The sequence below is a fragment of the Oncorhynchus mykiss genome, chromosome 6 (assembly GCF_057628025.1).
Source record: "Oncorhynchus mykiss isolate SJ-2025 chromosome 6, ASM5762802v1, whole genome shotgun sequence".
NCBI classification, from domain to species: Eukaryota; Metazoa; Chordata; class Actinopteri; order Salmoniformes; family Salmonidae; genus Oncorhynchus; species Oncorhynchus mykiss.
The window spans coordinates 37991373-38009444 of NC_143027.1; the positions used below are offsets into that span (position 1 = coordinate 37991373).

An 18072-nucleotide genomic window follows, 5' to 3' on the forward strand; every position below is an offset into this window, starting at 1 on the left:
TAGGAAACGGAACGTCTGAGCTTTTGGGTAAAACACTGGGGTAAATCCTCAAAGGAAATGTTGCACATGTGAAACATGGAATAAAATTGTAAGAAGTGTGTACATTCCTCCTCATACTCATGCATCTCAGTGATTGGACAACACAGTGCATTTTACATTTAGGCCAGTTAGTCAGTGCATTCAACTAAGGTAGCTAAGACAACCACAGGTCACAGTCATTACAAGGAAAACCTTCCTAAAGAAATGCAGCTATCCCTGAGAAGGTGCAGGTGAAGCCTCCCAATTCATCGCTGGCAATGCAGAGCCCATCAACCAACCCTATGTAGAAATAACAAGTTTGGGAGTTAGGAGTAGGGCTTGGACTAGGCTTTATCTTCAATCAGATGTGACTGGGCAGCACGGTGCCTCCCCATTCGTCCCTTACAAAGCAGAGCCAACCAATCAGCCATAAGTATCAACCAGGCCTAGAGTACATCTCCAATCAGATGTGACTGAAGAGACATACAGTACATCTCACTGATTGGATGGCACAGTGCAGGTCCCCGGCAACGCAGAGCCAACCTAAATAAGACCAGGAGTGAAGGAGGCTAAGCTACATCTCCAATCAGACATGACCAAAGAGACATCCCACATTATGTCTGCTCATGCACTACTTAACTTTACAACCCCCTGGGTCCCACAGCACTGCAGCAGCATGCTGGAATAATACTCTGTAATTGTTATTGACATATTGTGGGTAGGAGACAATAAGAGAGAAAGAGGGCACCATTCCCCCTCCCCACTCCAAAATTAACAGCCCGAAATAGGCTTGTCGTGTCCTGGTACTTAAAAGAGACGCTGAGCCTCTCCACTGTAGCTCTCTCTGGTTGGCGTAGAAGCAGACACTAGCCAAGTCAAGAGGGATGCATGCAACACAACCAGAGAAATAGAAGTCTCACATTAACATCAGAGGAAAGTGGACCTCCTTAGCCCCCCATTTAATAACGGATAATGCCATACTAAAGAGCGTAACAAATGCCATGAAGTGTACAAACAAATATATATTACATATTGACCCCATTTTGACATATGCTGTGCTATCTCAAGATATGGGTATCACAAATGGTGAGTCAGGTTTTCCAAAAGTAGTTTTGCATTAAATTTAGCTGATACTGATATATTATCTATTACATGAGGAATACAAAGCTTGAAAGAGTTCATTTGTGTCTTGTATTTCCCCTAGGCCTACTTCGAAGGCTTTAAACACCTCATACTGCGAAAAACAGTAGTGTACATGCATATGTCTCCATACTGGATGAACTCTAGTAGACAGTAGGGCTGGGAATCGCCAGGGACCTCACAATACGATATGTATTGAAAATCTCATGATTCTATCTGTATTTTGATTCAATAATGTGATTTTATTGCACTTCGATGATCCAAAAATATTGCTCACCAAATGTCTGCTGCAGAGGGACAAGAGCGAGCCATGAGAAAACGAGTTTTGATAAATTATGGAAATAAAAGAGCTGAAAACAAATTGGCTCCCAATTTTATTTTATTATTATTTTTGTCATTTTTACCCCCTTTTCTCCCCAATTTTGTGATTAAGATCTTGTCTCATCACTGCAACTCCTCAACAGGCGAAGGTCGAGTCATCCGTCCTACGAAAGATGACCTGTCAAGCCGCGCTTCTTAACACCCGCTCGCTTGACCCGGAAGCCAGCTGCACCAATGTGTTGGAGGAAATACTGTTCAACTGACGACCGAAGTCAGGGTGGAGGATCGTGATGATTCGAGTATAGCCCCCCGGCCAAACCCTCCCCTAACCAGGACGATGTTGGGCCAATTGTGCACCGCCCTTTGGGACACCCGGTCACGGCCGTTGATTGAACCCCAGGCTGAAATGATGCTGCAACACTGCGTTGTGCCACACAGGAGACCCGGCTCCCTATTTAAAAATAAGATGGAGAACAAGATATGAAGGAAAAATACTGGAGTTCTGGTGCAGATACAGCCAAATAGCACAAAAATAATACTGCAAAGTTGTCAAAACGATACGGTACGATATATCGTCAAAAATAATATCCGCTATGTAACTGTCTCGATTTTTTCCCCCCTATCACTAGCAGACAGTGTCCTATCTTCTTACATGACACCTTGTCATCTCTTCCTGTGTTATTACATATAACAATGTTACTACACATACACTTATATAATGTTACTACACACAGAGGCAACAGTAACTAACAATCCTGGCTGTTATGGGGTAGGGGTGAGGGGAGGAGGCAGTGAGCTGCATGGTTATCTGTGCTACGTGTGTGTGTGTACGCATGTGTGAGAGACAGAGAGTCTCTGCCAGGTTATCTGGTCTGCCTCAGGCCTTCCCTGTTCTGTTCTGTACCTTTCATCTCTCCCATGTCCAGGGTCTTGCCCAGCTGTTCCAGGAGGTCGGCACGAGCTGCGTTTTTCTTGTGCTTCTTGCCGTCATAGTGCTGCTGCGCCATGCCCGGATTGTTGAACCAGGCGTTGCATAGCTGGCAGTAGCGGTCCGAGTCCCTGCGCTGCCGAGGAGAGGTCACTGGGGTCGTTTCTGGGGAGCTTTTCACGGGACTGGGCGGAGCCTCTGATTGGACAGAAAAACAGGAAACGCAAACAGGGGAGTTCACATCAACATTGCTCTGCTGTTTGACAACACTCTCTAGACCAAAACACAGACCGATGTTGTTGTTTTTTTGATCCGTCAGCTAAAAAAAGTCCTAGGAACAAAACTCAAGGAAGAAAACAAAGGTTGGTAAAGGAACAAGCTTTCTTGCCAGGAGGCAAAATGTGAGGCATGAAATGAGCGCTGATCACTTTGGCTCTGGCTATTCCTATTCGACCCCCACCAATAACAAGCTGTTAACTCCATCCCAAGCATGAAGAAGAAATCCTAAATCAAACTTGGCAACTGGAAAAAAACACCCTGCTCTACTTAATGTTGACTTCTTGTGTACAATATGCCTTCATGCATGGATACCACCATTAACCCTGAACAAACATCAGATCGCGCAGCGCTACATTTTCCGACATAGGATTTTGCTATCAAGTTATCCAGTTTTAACACTTGGCCCACCCTTCATAAGTTAACATTTACAAAAGTCCCGTTAGAAAGCATCAGATCACATTACGGACCACTGTGATGCAGTGGTATCTCTTGTGAGCGTCATGGCCAGTCAGAGTTGCAGTGCAGAAACACAAATGTCAGCACCATGTTCTTTAGCCATGCTGTTAATAATGATATGCTACAGTATAGCAATTCATGCTCATCTTCAAGTCAGAACTTTTACAGTGAAGACTGGCAGGTCATGGATATGTACACTGCAGTATAGAACTGGTAGCATTCCTATAGAATATTAGCTTAAAAAAGTGGTACTCAAAGACCCCTTTGATACTATAAACTACCAGCTGTTTAAATATAGTATCAGGAAGTTAAAAACTGGGGCACTGAAAACAATAGAAAAGGTGGTGTAGGAAAACGCTTTTGATCTGGAGTGGCTACAATCACACTGTGTATATTTCTCACTGTTTTGTCACCTATAGGCCTTAAAGGCACATATGAGTTGATAACAAAGCCCTTGGTTTAGACAGCATATAATTCAGGCAATTAACTGCTGCAGCAGAAAAGAGGATGACAGCATGGAATTAAGTGGCTGTAGGAGTTGAAAATCAAAGAGTGTGAAATGTATATCATTTTGTGGGGGATGATAATGATGATGGTGTTATTAGAGCCAGGGAACAAAGGAGAACCACAAACATATTCATTTCAAGAAGAGATATAATTTTCATAAATATGACAAAGCATTTTCCCTCTTTTCTTTTAGTGTTACTCAAACAGACATGCTGATTCCTAACATATATTGTCTCTAATTGTGTCTTTCAGCTTCCTTTCACATAATCTAAGAGAAGTGCGTCCCTCGTGTGTTGAGATTCTAGTTTCTCCTTTTAGGGCAACTGAAACACCCCCCCCCCTGCTTATGTACATTTGAATGCTTGGGAGTGTTTTGTTCTGTGAAATGCGTTAAACAAAGCCCCTATTTTCTACTCCTGTTTCACGTCCTGTCCTTATATTAGTTGTATAAGTAATGCAATGTGCTAGTCAACAAAATTGGCGACGAGGAAGAAACGTTCTCACATTGGTGTTCATTATTTTCAGCAGAAAGTCTCAGTAAAAAACAAAACAAATAATTGCTGTAGAAAGACGCAAAGAAAACATGGCGCAAGCCAGTCAAGAGTGATGCTACAGTAGCTAGCCTGGAGGGAGAAGAAGAGTTTTGCTGTGGGAGAAAGTGTAATCGCTGTGAGTGAAAAGAAGAAGAAAAAAATTTAGGGAGTGAGGGACCATCTAAAAAGTGTGAGAAGCAAAAAAAACTGAAAATGTCTGCACTGGTTGGAACAATGGAGTTCTTACACAGAACATTTTGACTGAAGAGAAATGAAAGAATGAGTAGTTGTGCCAAATTTTGAGGAGGGGGAGTCAATCTCATCATTTGTGGCTGTATGGAAACAGTTAAACAAACACTGTGAATTTGGGCGATCACTGAGTGACACTATACGTGATAGGTTAGTGTGTGGAATGCGCAGCGAGGCAATTCAGAAACGCCTTTTGATTGAGAGCAACTTAACATTGCAGAGTGCAATAGAAGTGAGTACGTCAATGGAAATGGCAAAGAAAGACACACAGCAGCCAAGTGCAGAAGGTGTCTATGGATTTTTTTTTTAAACGCAGTAGGTGGCAAGCCATTCTATCACTGTGGGAAAGCAGGTCACCAAGCAGAGGAGTGTTTGTGCATATAAAAACGTGTATTTGAAAACAAAAATACACAATCAAACAAAAGTACTGAACAAAGGAAAAGCGACTTCAGGAAGTACAAAAAGAAAGTGCATAAAATCACACAGAGGATGAACAAAGTGATAACCTGTCTGAAGGGGACGAATCTTGGACATGGATACTGGGTGACTCCGCTACTGGATGGAAAAGCAGTAGGGATACAAATGGACACTGGAGCAGCCGTATATTTTCTCTCTGAGGCCGTATACAAGGAGAAACTACATCACCTCACACCACAGCCCATGAAGATGACACGGAAAACATACACTGGTGAGACTGTTCCAGTGAGAGGAAGCATGATAGTTACAGTGGAGCTCAACAAACAGAAGGTAAAGCTACCACTCTACATTGTGAAAGGCAACCATCGAGCTTTGCAAGGACACACATGGCTGGAAAAGATTAAGCCAAACTGGCAGGAAATTCACATGGTTGGAGGACACAAACCTACAAGGGATATTGAGAAAACATGCAGATGTGTTCAATGGAGAACTTGGCAGTATGAAAAACACAACAGTTAAAGGACCATGAAACCAGACAGCAAGCCAAAATGCTTCAAAGCTAGACCTGTCCCATACACCATGAAACCATAAATTGAAACTGAGCCAAACAGACTAGTCGAGAGTGGAGTATTACATCCAGTGAATGTTAGTGAGTGGGCTACTACACCCGTCGTTCCAGTCATGAAAAAATATGGATCATTCAGACTCTGTGGCGATTTCAAAGTTACCGTTAACCCCATCTGACTGCTGAAAAATATCCACTAACCCTCACTGACAACCACTTTTCTGGTTTAGCTAGAGAACAGAAATTCAGTAAGATAGACTTATGTCAGGCCTATCTACAGACGCATGTTGTGACCAAGAGTCACAGGAACTGTTGACTATAGTGACTCACAAAGGACTGTACAGGTATCAGAGGCTTCCTTTTGGAATCACCTCAACTCCGGCCTTGTTTCAGAGAGCTGTGGAACAGATACTGAGCAGGCTCACCAGGGTCCATTGTTACCTCGATGATCTACTAATCACTGGCAAAGATGAGTAGGAGCACCTGAGAAACCTGGCCACTACACTACAGAGACTGGAGGAGTACGGTCGCAGGGTCCAGAAGGACAAATGCAAGTTTTCCCGGCCTGTTGAATATCTGGGCCACGTCATTGACAGTTCGGGGGTTCCACAAGGGGCCATCAAAGGTGAAGGCCGTCGCGGAAGCTCCATCCCCACGGAACGTGAATCATTCTTAGGACACCTGGCGTGCTACGCAAAGTGTATGCTGAACCTAGCTAACATGCTAAAGCCACCACATTAACTTTTGAACAAAACCAAACCTTGGAAGTGGACAGATGTGAGGAGGCTTTCAAGAAAGAGAAAACAGCCTTAACTCAGTCAGAGGCCCTAATCCACTTCTACCCCAACTTGCCATTACAGTTGGCATGTGACACATTGCCTTATGGTGCTGTTGTCTCATACATCATGCCATCAGGTGCAGAGAGGCCAATTACTCACATCAGGGACCGTCTGCAATGCAGACGGCCTCTCAAGGTGTCTCTTACCTGTCACACACACTGAGCCCTCCCAGGCTGAAATCTTCTACTTCAAGGAAGTGATGAATGCCCCAGTTACGTCCGTCCAACTGAAAAAGTTGACCCACACCAATCCAGTTATTTCTCGCCAGAAAGGGTGACACAGTTTAGTCTGGACGCTTGCTATGGGGCTTTTGAGTTATCATACCACCACCACTGAGAAGGCAGGTGCTTGAAGAACTCCATTCAGGGCAGTGTGGCATGGTGCAAATGAAGGAGATTGCATGCAGCTAATTTTGGTGGCCAGATTTGGATGCAGCTATCGAAGACAAGGCCAAGTCATGTTCCCCATGTCAAAAGATGAGGAACATAACTCAGCTAGCGCCACTACACCCATGGGACTTCCCAGAGGAGCCTTGGCAGAAAGTCCACATAGACTAAGCTGGCCCACTGGAGGATCATATGTTCTCCGTCATAGTCAACGCACACAGTAAAACACCTTCCTGTTGTATCCCCCATGCAACATGCTACAGCCAAAGTGAGACCTCCAAAGACTTAACAGGTTGTGCAGACACAAGAGAGAGCGCAGGTGGAGAGGCGGAGCAAAGCAAAAGACAGAAGCTTCAGAGCTGGAGAGAGTTATTGCTCGGAACTACTGCAATGGACCAAAGTGGAAACCAGCAACAGTGGCCGCACAAACAGGTCCTGTGTTCTACATAGCTCACACATCGGAGGACACGTGGATCAACTGTTGCCAAGAACCAACCACAGAGATGACGCATGTCAAGTCACAAACCCAGATCAGCTACTGGAGACCTAACATGAGGCGGCAAGTAGCCGAGTGGTTAGAGCGTTGGACTAGTAACCGAAAGGTTGCACGATCGATTCCCTGAGTTGACAAGGTAAAAATCTGTCGTTCTGCTCCTGAACAAGGCAATTAACCCACTGTTCCTAGGCTGTCATTGAAAATAAGAATTTGTTTTTAACTGACTTGCTTAGTTAAATAAAGGTAAAATAATTAAAAAAAAAAAAAAAACATGATTACGAGCCATCACCTGAACATCCACTACAGCAACCTACACATTTGGAAAGCCAGAGCGCCTACTCAGGGTACTGTTGGGCACCAGTCTGGGCATACACCATCACCACTCAGACTCAGCGACAATGTGACTGTAGACTCACCTGTACGTCGTCATTATCCTGCAAGAGAAAGACAACCCCCCTGAAAGGTTGAACATGTATTTCAGAAACTAACCTATGACATTGGGGCAGAAGACACCAGGTGTTATGTATGGACCAGAGGTTGTTTTTTTGGGGACGGGGGGGGGGGACGGGGGACGGGGGTTAGGACCTCTCTCTCTCTCTCTCTCTCTCTCACTCTCTCTCGCTCTCTCACTGACTGGAGAAGGATGCATATGTATGTTTTCCCCATGCACATTTTAGCCAAAAACCTATTTGCCTCTGCCATTAGGTTGAAACTTGGCCACAATGGATCTCCAGCAAGACAATAACCCCAAGCACACATCAAAATCCACAAAGAAATTGTTAATTGGCAACAATTAACATGAACCCCATTAACAACCTGTTGTTTGAATTGAAGAGGTCTATCCATAAGCGCATATCAAAGGTTCTGGTCTAAGATCCCTCCCAATGTTTTATAATAGATTACTTGTTAAATCAAATGTCTTTCTCTGAGCAGTTGTGTTAGTGTAAAATAATATCATTTCCCCATTTGTTTGAGCATACAATATAGCTCAGTGTTAATATTATTTATTTAATAGTATTTTTTCTCCTCTTTATCAATAATGGAGGTGGCCGAAGCTAAGAATCTACAATCAAACTCTGTTTTCTACCATGGTATCATCATCATGCTGATATTCATAGCTTGTGAAGTTATCAGCATTTGTCCTGTCAACCATTTCCTGAATAATTTATAAAGGGCAGCTCTTTATCTCATTAATAATTGTGGCTGTGACATTTACAGTACCCACTAGGCTACCAAACAAAAACACTCAGATCCCCAAGGCACATTTCATAAATGCAAATTATTGTCATTAGACTCTTCAGGTTGGTTTAAAGTTTAAGTAGCAAGTGTAAAAAAGAGATGAATAGCATGACACTTTGGGTCAACAAGGCCGGCTTTTCCTCTTGACAACCCAAATAACTTCTGAGGTTAAGGAAAGAATAACTGCCAAAATGTGTCAGTTATTATTTTTGTGACAGGAGCCTAATGTGCTAACCAGTTGAACTATAAAATGTACAGCCTGGGCAGAGGAGCTGGGCAAAGGCGCCTGAGTGGTTTTGACTGTGTCTGCTTGTTGTTACATCACGGATATCAACCTCCCCCAGCAGCAGTGACATGTTACAGTATCGACTGACCTGCTCTGAGGTTTAGGGAAAACATCCATCAAATTCAAGCTGAAAATAAAGTCATTTTTTTTGTCAAATCTAGGGCAGTGGTTCTTTACATAGCCTCTGATCAATTTGAAGGTAGATGCATGCCCCTGCATGCATTCTCTCTCTCTCATATATATATATATATATATATATATATATATATATATATATATATATATATATATAAATAGATAACATCAGTTCCAACAGTTGTTGCTCTTTAAAGTGTCACCTAAAAATAAGTAGAGCTGCAAATAACTCACAAACAAAAAGAGACAAATGGTTATTGACCTTCATAAAACCAACAATAGGCTAAAAAAAATGCAAGAAAAACCTAACATACCGTTTACCATTATTAGGGCAATAATTAAGAAGCTTAAAATCATTGAAACAGTGGTAAACTTACTGGAGAAGGATGCATGTGTATTTTTTCCCCACGCACAGTGAGGAAGATGGTTCGGGAAGCAAAGGGAAATCCAAGGGCCACAGTTAGAGAATTACCAAACTTAGTCGCACCTTGGGGTCTACAAATGTACAATCAGACACCACCTCCATGCCAATAGGCTGTTTGGAAGGGTTGCCAGAAAAAGGCCTTTATTGAGTGTAACCAACATTTAAACGCCTGGACTTTGCTAAATGGCATTGGGACTTAGTTGGGACTTGGTGTTATGGTCAGATGAGACGGAAATAGAGCCATTTGGCCATAAAAATCAGTGGTAGGTTTGGCATCGAAAGAAGGATGCATGTGAAGAGAACCAACTACTGTAAAATATGGCTTTGGATCTTTGATGTTATGGGTCTGTTTTACTTCCACTGATCCTGGGGCCCTTGTTAAGGTCAACGGCGTCATGAACTTTTCCAAGTACCAGGACATTTTAGCCAAAAAACCTATTTGCCTCTGCCAGGAGGTTGAAACTTGGCCACAATGGATCTTCCAGCAAGACAATAACCCCAAGCACACATCAAAATCCACAAAGAAATTGTTCATTGGCAACAATTAACTTGAACCCCATTGAAAACCTGTGGTTTGAATTGAAGAGGGCAGACCATAAGTACAGATCAAAGGTTCTGGTATAAGATCCCTCCCAATGTGTTTTCCAATCTCACTAAACATGATAGAAAAAGGCTCAGTGCCATTATCCTTCAAGAGGAGGGGGCACAAAGTAATGAAAACAGGGGTGCCAATCATTTTGACACCGATCTTAATTTTTTAAATAAAAGATGACTTGTTAAATAAAACGTCTTTCTCTGAGCAGTTGTGTTAGTGTAAAATCATATAATTTCCCCATTTGTTTGAGCATACAATATAGCTCAGTGTTAATATTATTTATTTAATACAGTCTTTTTTCTCCTCTTTATCAATAATGGAGGTGGCCGAAGCTAATAATCTACAATCAAACTCTGTTTTCTACCATGGTATCATCATCATGCTGATATTCATAGCTTGTGAAGTTATCAGCATTTGTCCTGTCAACCATTTCCTGAATCATTTATAAAGGGCAGCTCTTTATGTCATTAATAATTGTGGCTGTGACATTTACAGTACCCACTAGGCTACCAAACAAAAACACTCAGATCCCCAAGGCACATTTCATAAATGCAAATTATTGTCATTAGACTCTTCAGGTTGGTTTAAAGTTTAAGTAGCAAGTGTAAAAAAGAGATGAATTGCATGACACTTTGGGTCAACAAGGCCGGCTTTTCCTCTTGACAACCCAAATAACTTCTGAGACAGGCATTTTGGTCAAATGCCATTCGGAAGGAAAGAATAACCAAAATGTGTCAGTTATTATTTTTGTGACAGGAGCCTAATGTGCTAACCAGTTGAACCATAAAATGTACAGCCTGGGCAGAGGAGCTGGGCAAAGGCGTCTGAGTGGTTTTGACTGTGTCTGCTTGTTGTTACATCACGGATATCAACCTCCCCCAGCAGCAGTGACATGTTACAGTATCGACTGAGCTGCTCTGAGGTTTAGGGAAAACATCCATCAAATTCAGGCTCAGGGAAAAGGTTGTAGTTTTTGGACTGAAAATAAATAAAGTTATTTTTTTGTCAAATCTAGGGCAGTGGTGCTTTATTTAGCCTCTGATTAGCCTCCGTCATTTTGAAAGTAGATGCATGCTCCTGCATTAAAATGAACTATATGAGGAAGTATTGTATCAGTAAGTGGACCTCTGTTGTGAAGATGAAAACATTTACAAGAGATATTAGTCAATGAGTTAATAATCTATAGGATGCATTTCCTATTGTGATCTTAGTTAGTAGTGATGTTCAGAGACTGTATGTTGATTCCAGTCCTGGTTAGACTAAGAAGTAGGAAATAAAACACAGAATGCTAATAAACCTTTGATAGGAATATTTATCCTACATTTTCATAAATTACTAGAACAACTTCATAATTACTGGATGCAAATAAGCAATGGGGGAAATTAAGCTATCCACTGTGACAACAGGACCCTATCAAAGGATACATCCAAAATGGCCCCCTATTCCCTGTATAGTGCAATTATTTAGACCAGGGCCCATGGGGCAAACAAAGCCTCCACCATTAGCCATTATCACAGTAATTTTACTTCAGCTTGCTCTCTGTAGCCCACTGTAATCACAGCAATGAGAATGACAATCCAAAATGACACCCCAAAATACACATCCGAGCCTTATAGCTTACTCTTAATAACCACCAGTCCTGCGTCATTCAGACAACCCATTAATTACGATAGCAGCCACCTATTTATACCTAAAGTCTTTATCCTCACTGTGGGTGGCCCCAGTCCCATTCATCATTCACCCTTTTTTGGGGGTGTGATAACTGTTCTGCATTGTTCTGTGAGAGATCCCAGACTCTGTAAATAACTGCACAGCCATCCATTCTCCAGAGCAGAGAGATATGTATAGGTCCTTGGGATTAAAAAAACAAATGGAGAGGAGAAAACAGCAGGCAGAGGAGGGCATAACACCGTTAAGAAGATGGACTCGTGACCTTTGCAGCAAAGGACAGCTACTTTGTTGACTGGCAAAGGGAATACGCTATGGGCTCTGGTCAAAAGTAGTGCACTATATAAGGAATCAGCTGCCATTTGGGACACACTCTGACCTTGTTGCCGCAAGGTAACAAAGAAAGCATATAATGAGAGTGGGAAGTAACAGGGGGACTCAATAAAAAAGAAGCAGTGCATTTGGAGCAGGTAGGGGGCAAGTAGAAGAACTAATATAAAATTGTCACAATTCTCTCGAATTACTGCCATCCTTTTCCCCCCACTTCATCCCCTCGCCACTTTGCTTTCTTTCCATCTTTCAGTCATTCAAATGTGTATTTTCTGAAGGAGCTACAGTACCTTGTTTACCTGTGTGAACAAAGGAAGTGTCAGTCATACCTTTCCTCAAATTCTTTCTGCAGTAAACAAAACTCAGACTGACACTCACTGTCATTAGATTTGAGACTTAAGGTTTTTATATCATTTGTTATCACCTCTGAAAAAGTGGTGGCTGGGGAAAACATTTGCATTTGAGGAAATCTGTCAAATAGATTTTTTTTTGTAATCAGACAGCAGTAGAGCAGAACTGATGGATGTCATTCATTATCATCAAGTAAAGGAGACATCATAAGTAAGCTAGATCGCTTCCAAATGGCACCATGGCAGTTACTTAATAGACCTCGAACATAAATGTCTGTTACACCGATAAGCTTTTTGCTGTTTGATGAGATGTGAAGGTGAATTAATTAAGCTTATCATGCGCGTTAGAGTGACAAACCATGGGTTAAATCTAATAATTAAAAGGGTTAGTTAAATAAATCTAAAGAAAATGAATGGCAAACTGTATCATTGCTACACCATTGACACCATAGAATTTCTGGAATTGATTCTTAATGTTGTTGGGAAGATAACATTAATTCTCATTATTTATTACCCTGGGGGATTGTATAAAGATGTATGGGTTAAGTTGCATTGCAAACCAATTTGCATGGAATAACATTTAGTATACAGTTGAAGTCGGAAGTTTACATACACCTTAGCCAAATACATTTAAACTCAGTTTTTAACAATTCCTGACATTTATAACCCTAGTAAAAATTCCCTGTCTTAGGTCAGTTAGGATCACCACTTTATTTTAAGAATGTGAAATGTCAGAATAATAGAGAGAATGATTTATTTCAGCTTTTATTTCTTTCATCACATTCCCAGTGGGTCAGACGTTTACATACACTCACAATTAGTATTTGGTAGCATTGCCTTTAAATTGTTTAACTTGGGTCAAACGTTTCGGGTAGCCTTCCGCAAGCCTCCCACAATAAGTTGTGTGAATTTTGGCCCATTCCTCCTGGCAGAGCTGGCGTAACTGAGTCAGGTTTGTAGGCCTCATTTCTCACACACACTTTTTCAGTCCTGCCCACAAATTTTCTATAGGATTGAGGTCAGGGCTTTGTGATGGTCATTCCAATACCTTGACTTTGATTTCCTTAAGCCATTTTGCCACAACTTTGGAAGTATGCTTGGGGTCATTGTCCATTTGGAAGACCCATTTGCGACCAAGCTTTAACTTCCTGACTGATGTCTTGAGATGTTGCTTCAATATGTCCACATAATTTTCTGTCCTCATGATGCCATCTATTTTGTGAAGTGCACCAGTCCCTCTTGCAGCAAAGCACCCCGACAACATGATGCTGCCACCCTTGTGCTTCACGGTTGGGATGGTGTTCTTCAGCTTGCAAGCCTCCCCCCTTTTCATCAGACCAGAGGACATTTCTACAAAAAGTACAATCTTTGTACCCATGTGCAGTTGCAAACCGTAGTCTGGCTTTTTTATGGTGGATTTGGAGCAGTGGCTTTCGGGTTATGTCGATATACTGTCGGACTCGGTTTACTGTGGATATAGATACTTCTGTGCCTGTTTCCTCCAGCATCTTCACAAGGTCCTTCGCTGTTGTTCTGGGATTGATTTGCACTTTTCGCACCAAAGTACGTTCATCTCTAGGAGACAGAACGCGTCTCCTTCCCGAGCGGTATGATGGCTGCGTGGTCCCATGGTGTTTATACTTGCATACTATTGCTATTGTTTGTAGAGATGAACGTGTTAGCTTCAGGCGTTTGGAAATTGCTTTCAAGGATGAACCATACTTGTGGAGGTCTACAAATATTTTTCTGAGGTCTTGGCTGATTTCATGATTTTCCCATGATGTCAAGCAAAGAGTTACTGAGTTTGAAGGTAGGCCTTGAAATACATCAACAGGTACACCTCCAATTGACTCAAATTACGTCAATTAGCCTATCTATCAGAAGCTTCTAAAGCCATGACCTAATTTTCTGGAATTTTCCAAGCTGTTTAAAGGCACAGTCAACTTAGTGTATGTAAACTTCTGACCCACTATTTGTGATACAGTGTATTATAAGTGAAATAATCTGTGTCATGCACAAAGTAGATGTCCTAACCGACTTGCCAAAACTATAGTTTGTTCACAAGAAATGTGTGGAGTGGTTGAAAAACGAGTTTTAATGACCACCTAGGTGTATGTAAACTTCCGACTTCAACTGTATCGAGAGAGAGAGAGAGAGAGAGAGAGAGAGAGAGAGAGAGAGAGAGAGAGAGAGAGAGAGAGAGAGAGAGAGAGAGAGAGAGAGAGAGAATTCCTAAGGAGGTGTCTTTATTCTATATGGATAAACTAGCATAAAGCAATGACCTAAATACACCCATCACACTGTAGGCAGTGAAATTGGTCATTTATTTTTCAGGTACAGTATGCAAATAACCCAAATGGCTAAGGATGCTAAACTCATGCTGCATTTCATCTGAAGCAAAGGCCAACTAATATCTTCATCCTCTTTATGGTATAGCTTTAGTGTCCAATAAGAAAATAACCACCTTTTGCTTCATATGAAAACAGGATATTGAACAGCATTCAGAGCACACAGTCTTGCAGTCTTATTCAGAATTAATAGTTAGAAATCTGTTGAGATTCAGAATCAGATCAAAAAAGAGAAGGATCAAAGTGTCCTGAATTCCGTGTATTTATCTGTTCCTACAAAACCTTCCCTTCAGGGCTTTTATCCCCCTCTGCCTTATCCCCCCCGTACAGAAGAAAACTAAATATTTTCTCAATACACACTTCCATGCGGGCGAGACCACATGCAAGCTGTGCAGTCCATGAAAAACGAACCAAACAAACACAACAGCTGTATATTAGACAGAACCGGTACGGGTTTTCACTCCTCCCTTGTACTTAATTCATGAATTAAGGTCACTAATTAGTAAGGATCTCCCCCTCACATTGTCGTGTAGGGGTTAATAAAAAAAAATAAAAAAAACGGCAGACACTAGGCCTTCCAAGGAATGAGTTTGACAGCCCTGCTATAGGGTTTTTAATCAACTACGCGTGAACCATGCAGGGCTGCATCCAGGTTCAGATGGTACATTTGCTGGGATCAGATACCGCAATGGATCCTTAAGTGTGCAGCAGCTAGCCTTTCCATTAGATGTAACGATGCTAAAAACCCCAAGGTCATAAACTTCAGAAGGTGCTTTCTCAAAATGATTTCACAATTAACTCGAATGAATGCCGTACTTAACCAAATGCGGGGAGAAAATATATTCCAGCATTATGCTGTTGTGGTTCTAGGGAAATGACATTCAAACTATTCTGCTCACTCATTGCCTGTTGGAGCTTGGAGACCGGACATAAATGTTCAATATAAGCTGGCGACAGTGCTCGGAGAAAGTGATTAGCCATTTGGGATATTACGGGACATAAGAATACTAATGGTGAATTAAAGTTTATTCAGAGCTACCCAAGTCAAAAACAGCATTAGCAGAGGCGGAAATTGGACAGCTCAGTGTGCTAACGATTAACCTTAGACTAAAGAAGCATGTGAAAGCATGTAGCAACAGTATATGGGTCAGTGATTATGCACACATATTACCATACAACTAACCAGGTCTATGAGGAGTTCAACTAAAAGGGCATAATCATTTATACAGTCATACTTCATCACACACATACCATAAAAGGAGAGGGAATCTATAGTAAAGCTATCCTGAATATAAGCAGCTCTAGCAGTGGTTGGATGTGTGCACCCAGAGGGCGTCAAGCACCATTTTATTTTCTGAGGGGGCTCACTGATGTCCAAATGAAACTGAGGGGGCCTCCTCTAGTTGGGGTAAATGCCTTTCCCTATATAGTGCAGTACTACGACCAAAAGTCGGTTGAAAGTAGTGCACTATATAGGAATAGGAATAGTGTGTCATTCAGGACGCAGTCAGAGTGAGGTGTCATTGGCTGAAGGCTGAAAGGCTGAAACAACAGAGCTGCAGATCCTGGGGTTTTGTGTTTTGTGTTATTGGCTGAAGGCGGAAAGGCTGAAACAACAGTTTCCTTGGAGACGGGAGGATTAACAGAGGCACCCGGCCACTTCAATAATGTTCATTATGTAGAAATCAATAAGCTCAGGCTTCCTGATGCCCTGGTGGATTTATCTTCCGGACATTTTCTGCCTTCCAAATGGTACCCTATTTCCTATATAGTGCACTACTTTTGACCAGAGCCCTATGGGTGTAGTGCACAAAAGTAGTTCTCAATAAATCCATTAATTTCAGCAGCTAGCATATTTAAGTGTGCAGAAGCTAGCATCTCCAACCTACACATACTGTAGATTGTCCTGTCATTCTGCAGGAGAATGGAGGTGTTATATATTAAATCATTGTAGGTGAAGTGGGTTATGGGTTTAGTACAGTGGCTACAATCTCCATTTCTCATCATGTAATACAGGACAAGTTGTTTTTGGAAACAACAGAACTAAAAGCCCTTCTGGACGTAGGTTAAACATGTTGAAATGTGGATTTGGTGACGGTGAATGACAGACAAAAGGAAAATGCAGAGAGATCAACACGTCTGGAGAATGTTCCATTTTGAGAGGCAGCCTACACTATGGGTTAGTCCCAAATGGCACCCTATTTTCAATATAGTCCAATATAGCCTATGAGCCCTGGTCAAAGGTAGTGCCCTAAATGGGAAATAGGGTTACATTTGGGATGCACACTGTGGCTGGGGTCTGGGGTCTGGGGGGGGGGGGGGGGGGTCTGTCTGTCTGTCTGTGGCTCTAGCTGTATTTGTTGGGTGACAGTGCGATTGATTGCTCTGTCTGGCCTCCCTCGGTTGGGAGAGGAGCATCCTCTGTTCCGAACCATTGGCCACAGATGGCGTGGTTAATGACTGAATCTGTCAGTGACAGACAGGGAGGCATGAGGGGAAATAGCAGACACAGCAGAACAGAGTTTTATCTAACCACTATTTTACAGTATCAGCAATCAGCATACGTTATACCAAATAAATCAAAATGTTATGTAAAGTAACCAAGGTTTTACGAAGGAAGGAGCGAGACACAGCTCACTCTATGAGGAATAACGTTTCTGTCCCCTAGTAACCTCCCTACTAACATGACCCAGTAGGCTACTGTACTGCTGATTCCCTGCTGTCTCTAAATACCACAGCAGAGCACTGAGCACTTCCTCAGTTTAAGGAAATCAAGCGGAAACAAAACATAATGCCACACTGATTGTAAAACCTTGATTGCAGTATACTCTACTTCCTGCACCAGGGTTACAGTAGCTCCCTGAAGCTGCAGGCTGAGGAGGTGGTTATGTCACCAACATCATGACAGAGGAGGAGAAGGAGGTTGAGGAGGAGGGGAGAAGGACAAAGAGGACGAAGCAAGGGGGAGGAGAAGGGGGGGGGGGCAAGGAGGAGGAGAGGGGTTCAGGCCTGTAATGGTTGATGAAGGCTGCAGAGACATGCCTCACCCTGCTTGGAAGCGACCACTACTCTCCCTCCCTCTAGGTCTCCCCCAGCATATTATTTATGGCACAAAAGCCTTATCTTTAAAGGGATGCCCTAATGCACATATCAAATGCAGAATCATTCCTGCCACATAGTGGGACACAAGGTCTGATCATGGAATACCGGGAATATTAACTGGATTGTCCAATTTTGAGTAACACGTGGTCCATGTGTACAACACATCCATGTGTGAATTCTACAAAACAACACGTATCAGGGTTAAACACACGTCACTCTTGAACCAGAGCTTTTAAGCTAGTCAGCTGCTTTGTTTATCATTTTCCTTTTCAAATGTTTTTTCTTTGAGACTAGGGTCCTTTCAGTACCACACACAATTTGACCTGACTCCTGGGGTCAGTTAGCGCCGAGGGCCAGGCAGCGTGAATGCCGATGGATGATGATGTGCGGCGAAAGGGTGACACAGCATGCCTCTCTGCTGCTCTGCCCTCATACCCTGAGTGTGGACTCACTGGGAGAAA

The 18072-nt window shown here is 42.4% G+C and overlaps 1 protein-coding gene across 1 annotated transcript in view; it reads right to left on the reverse strand.

Moving 5' to 3' along the window:
• The window catches only part of zmat4a (zinc finger, matrin-type 4a), a 148874-nt gene that overhangs the window by 42687 nt on the left and 88115 nt on the right, over positions 1–18072 (reverse strand). The window contains exon 5 of the mRNA XM_021606382.3: positions 2384–2605. Coding sequence (XP_021462057.3) covers positions 2384–2605 — 222 coding nt within the window. The remainder of the gene's footprint in view (positions 1–2383; positions 2606–18072) is intronic.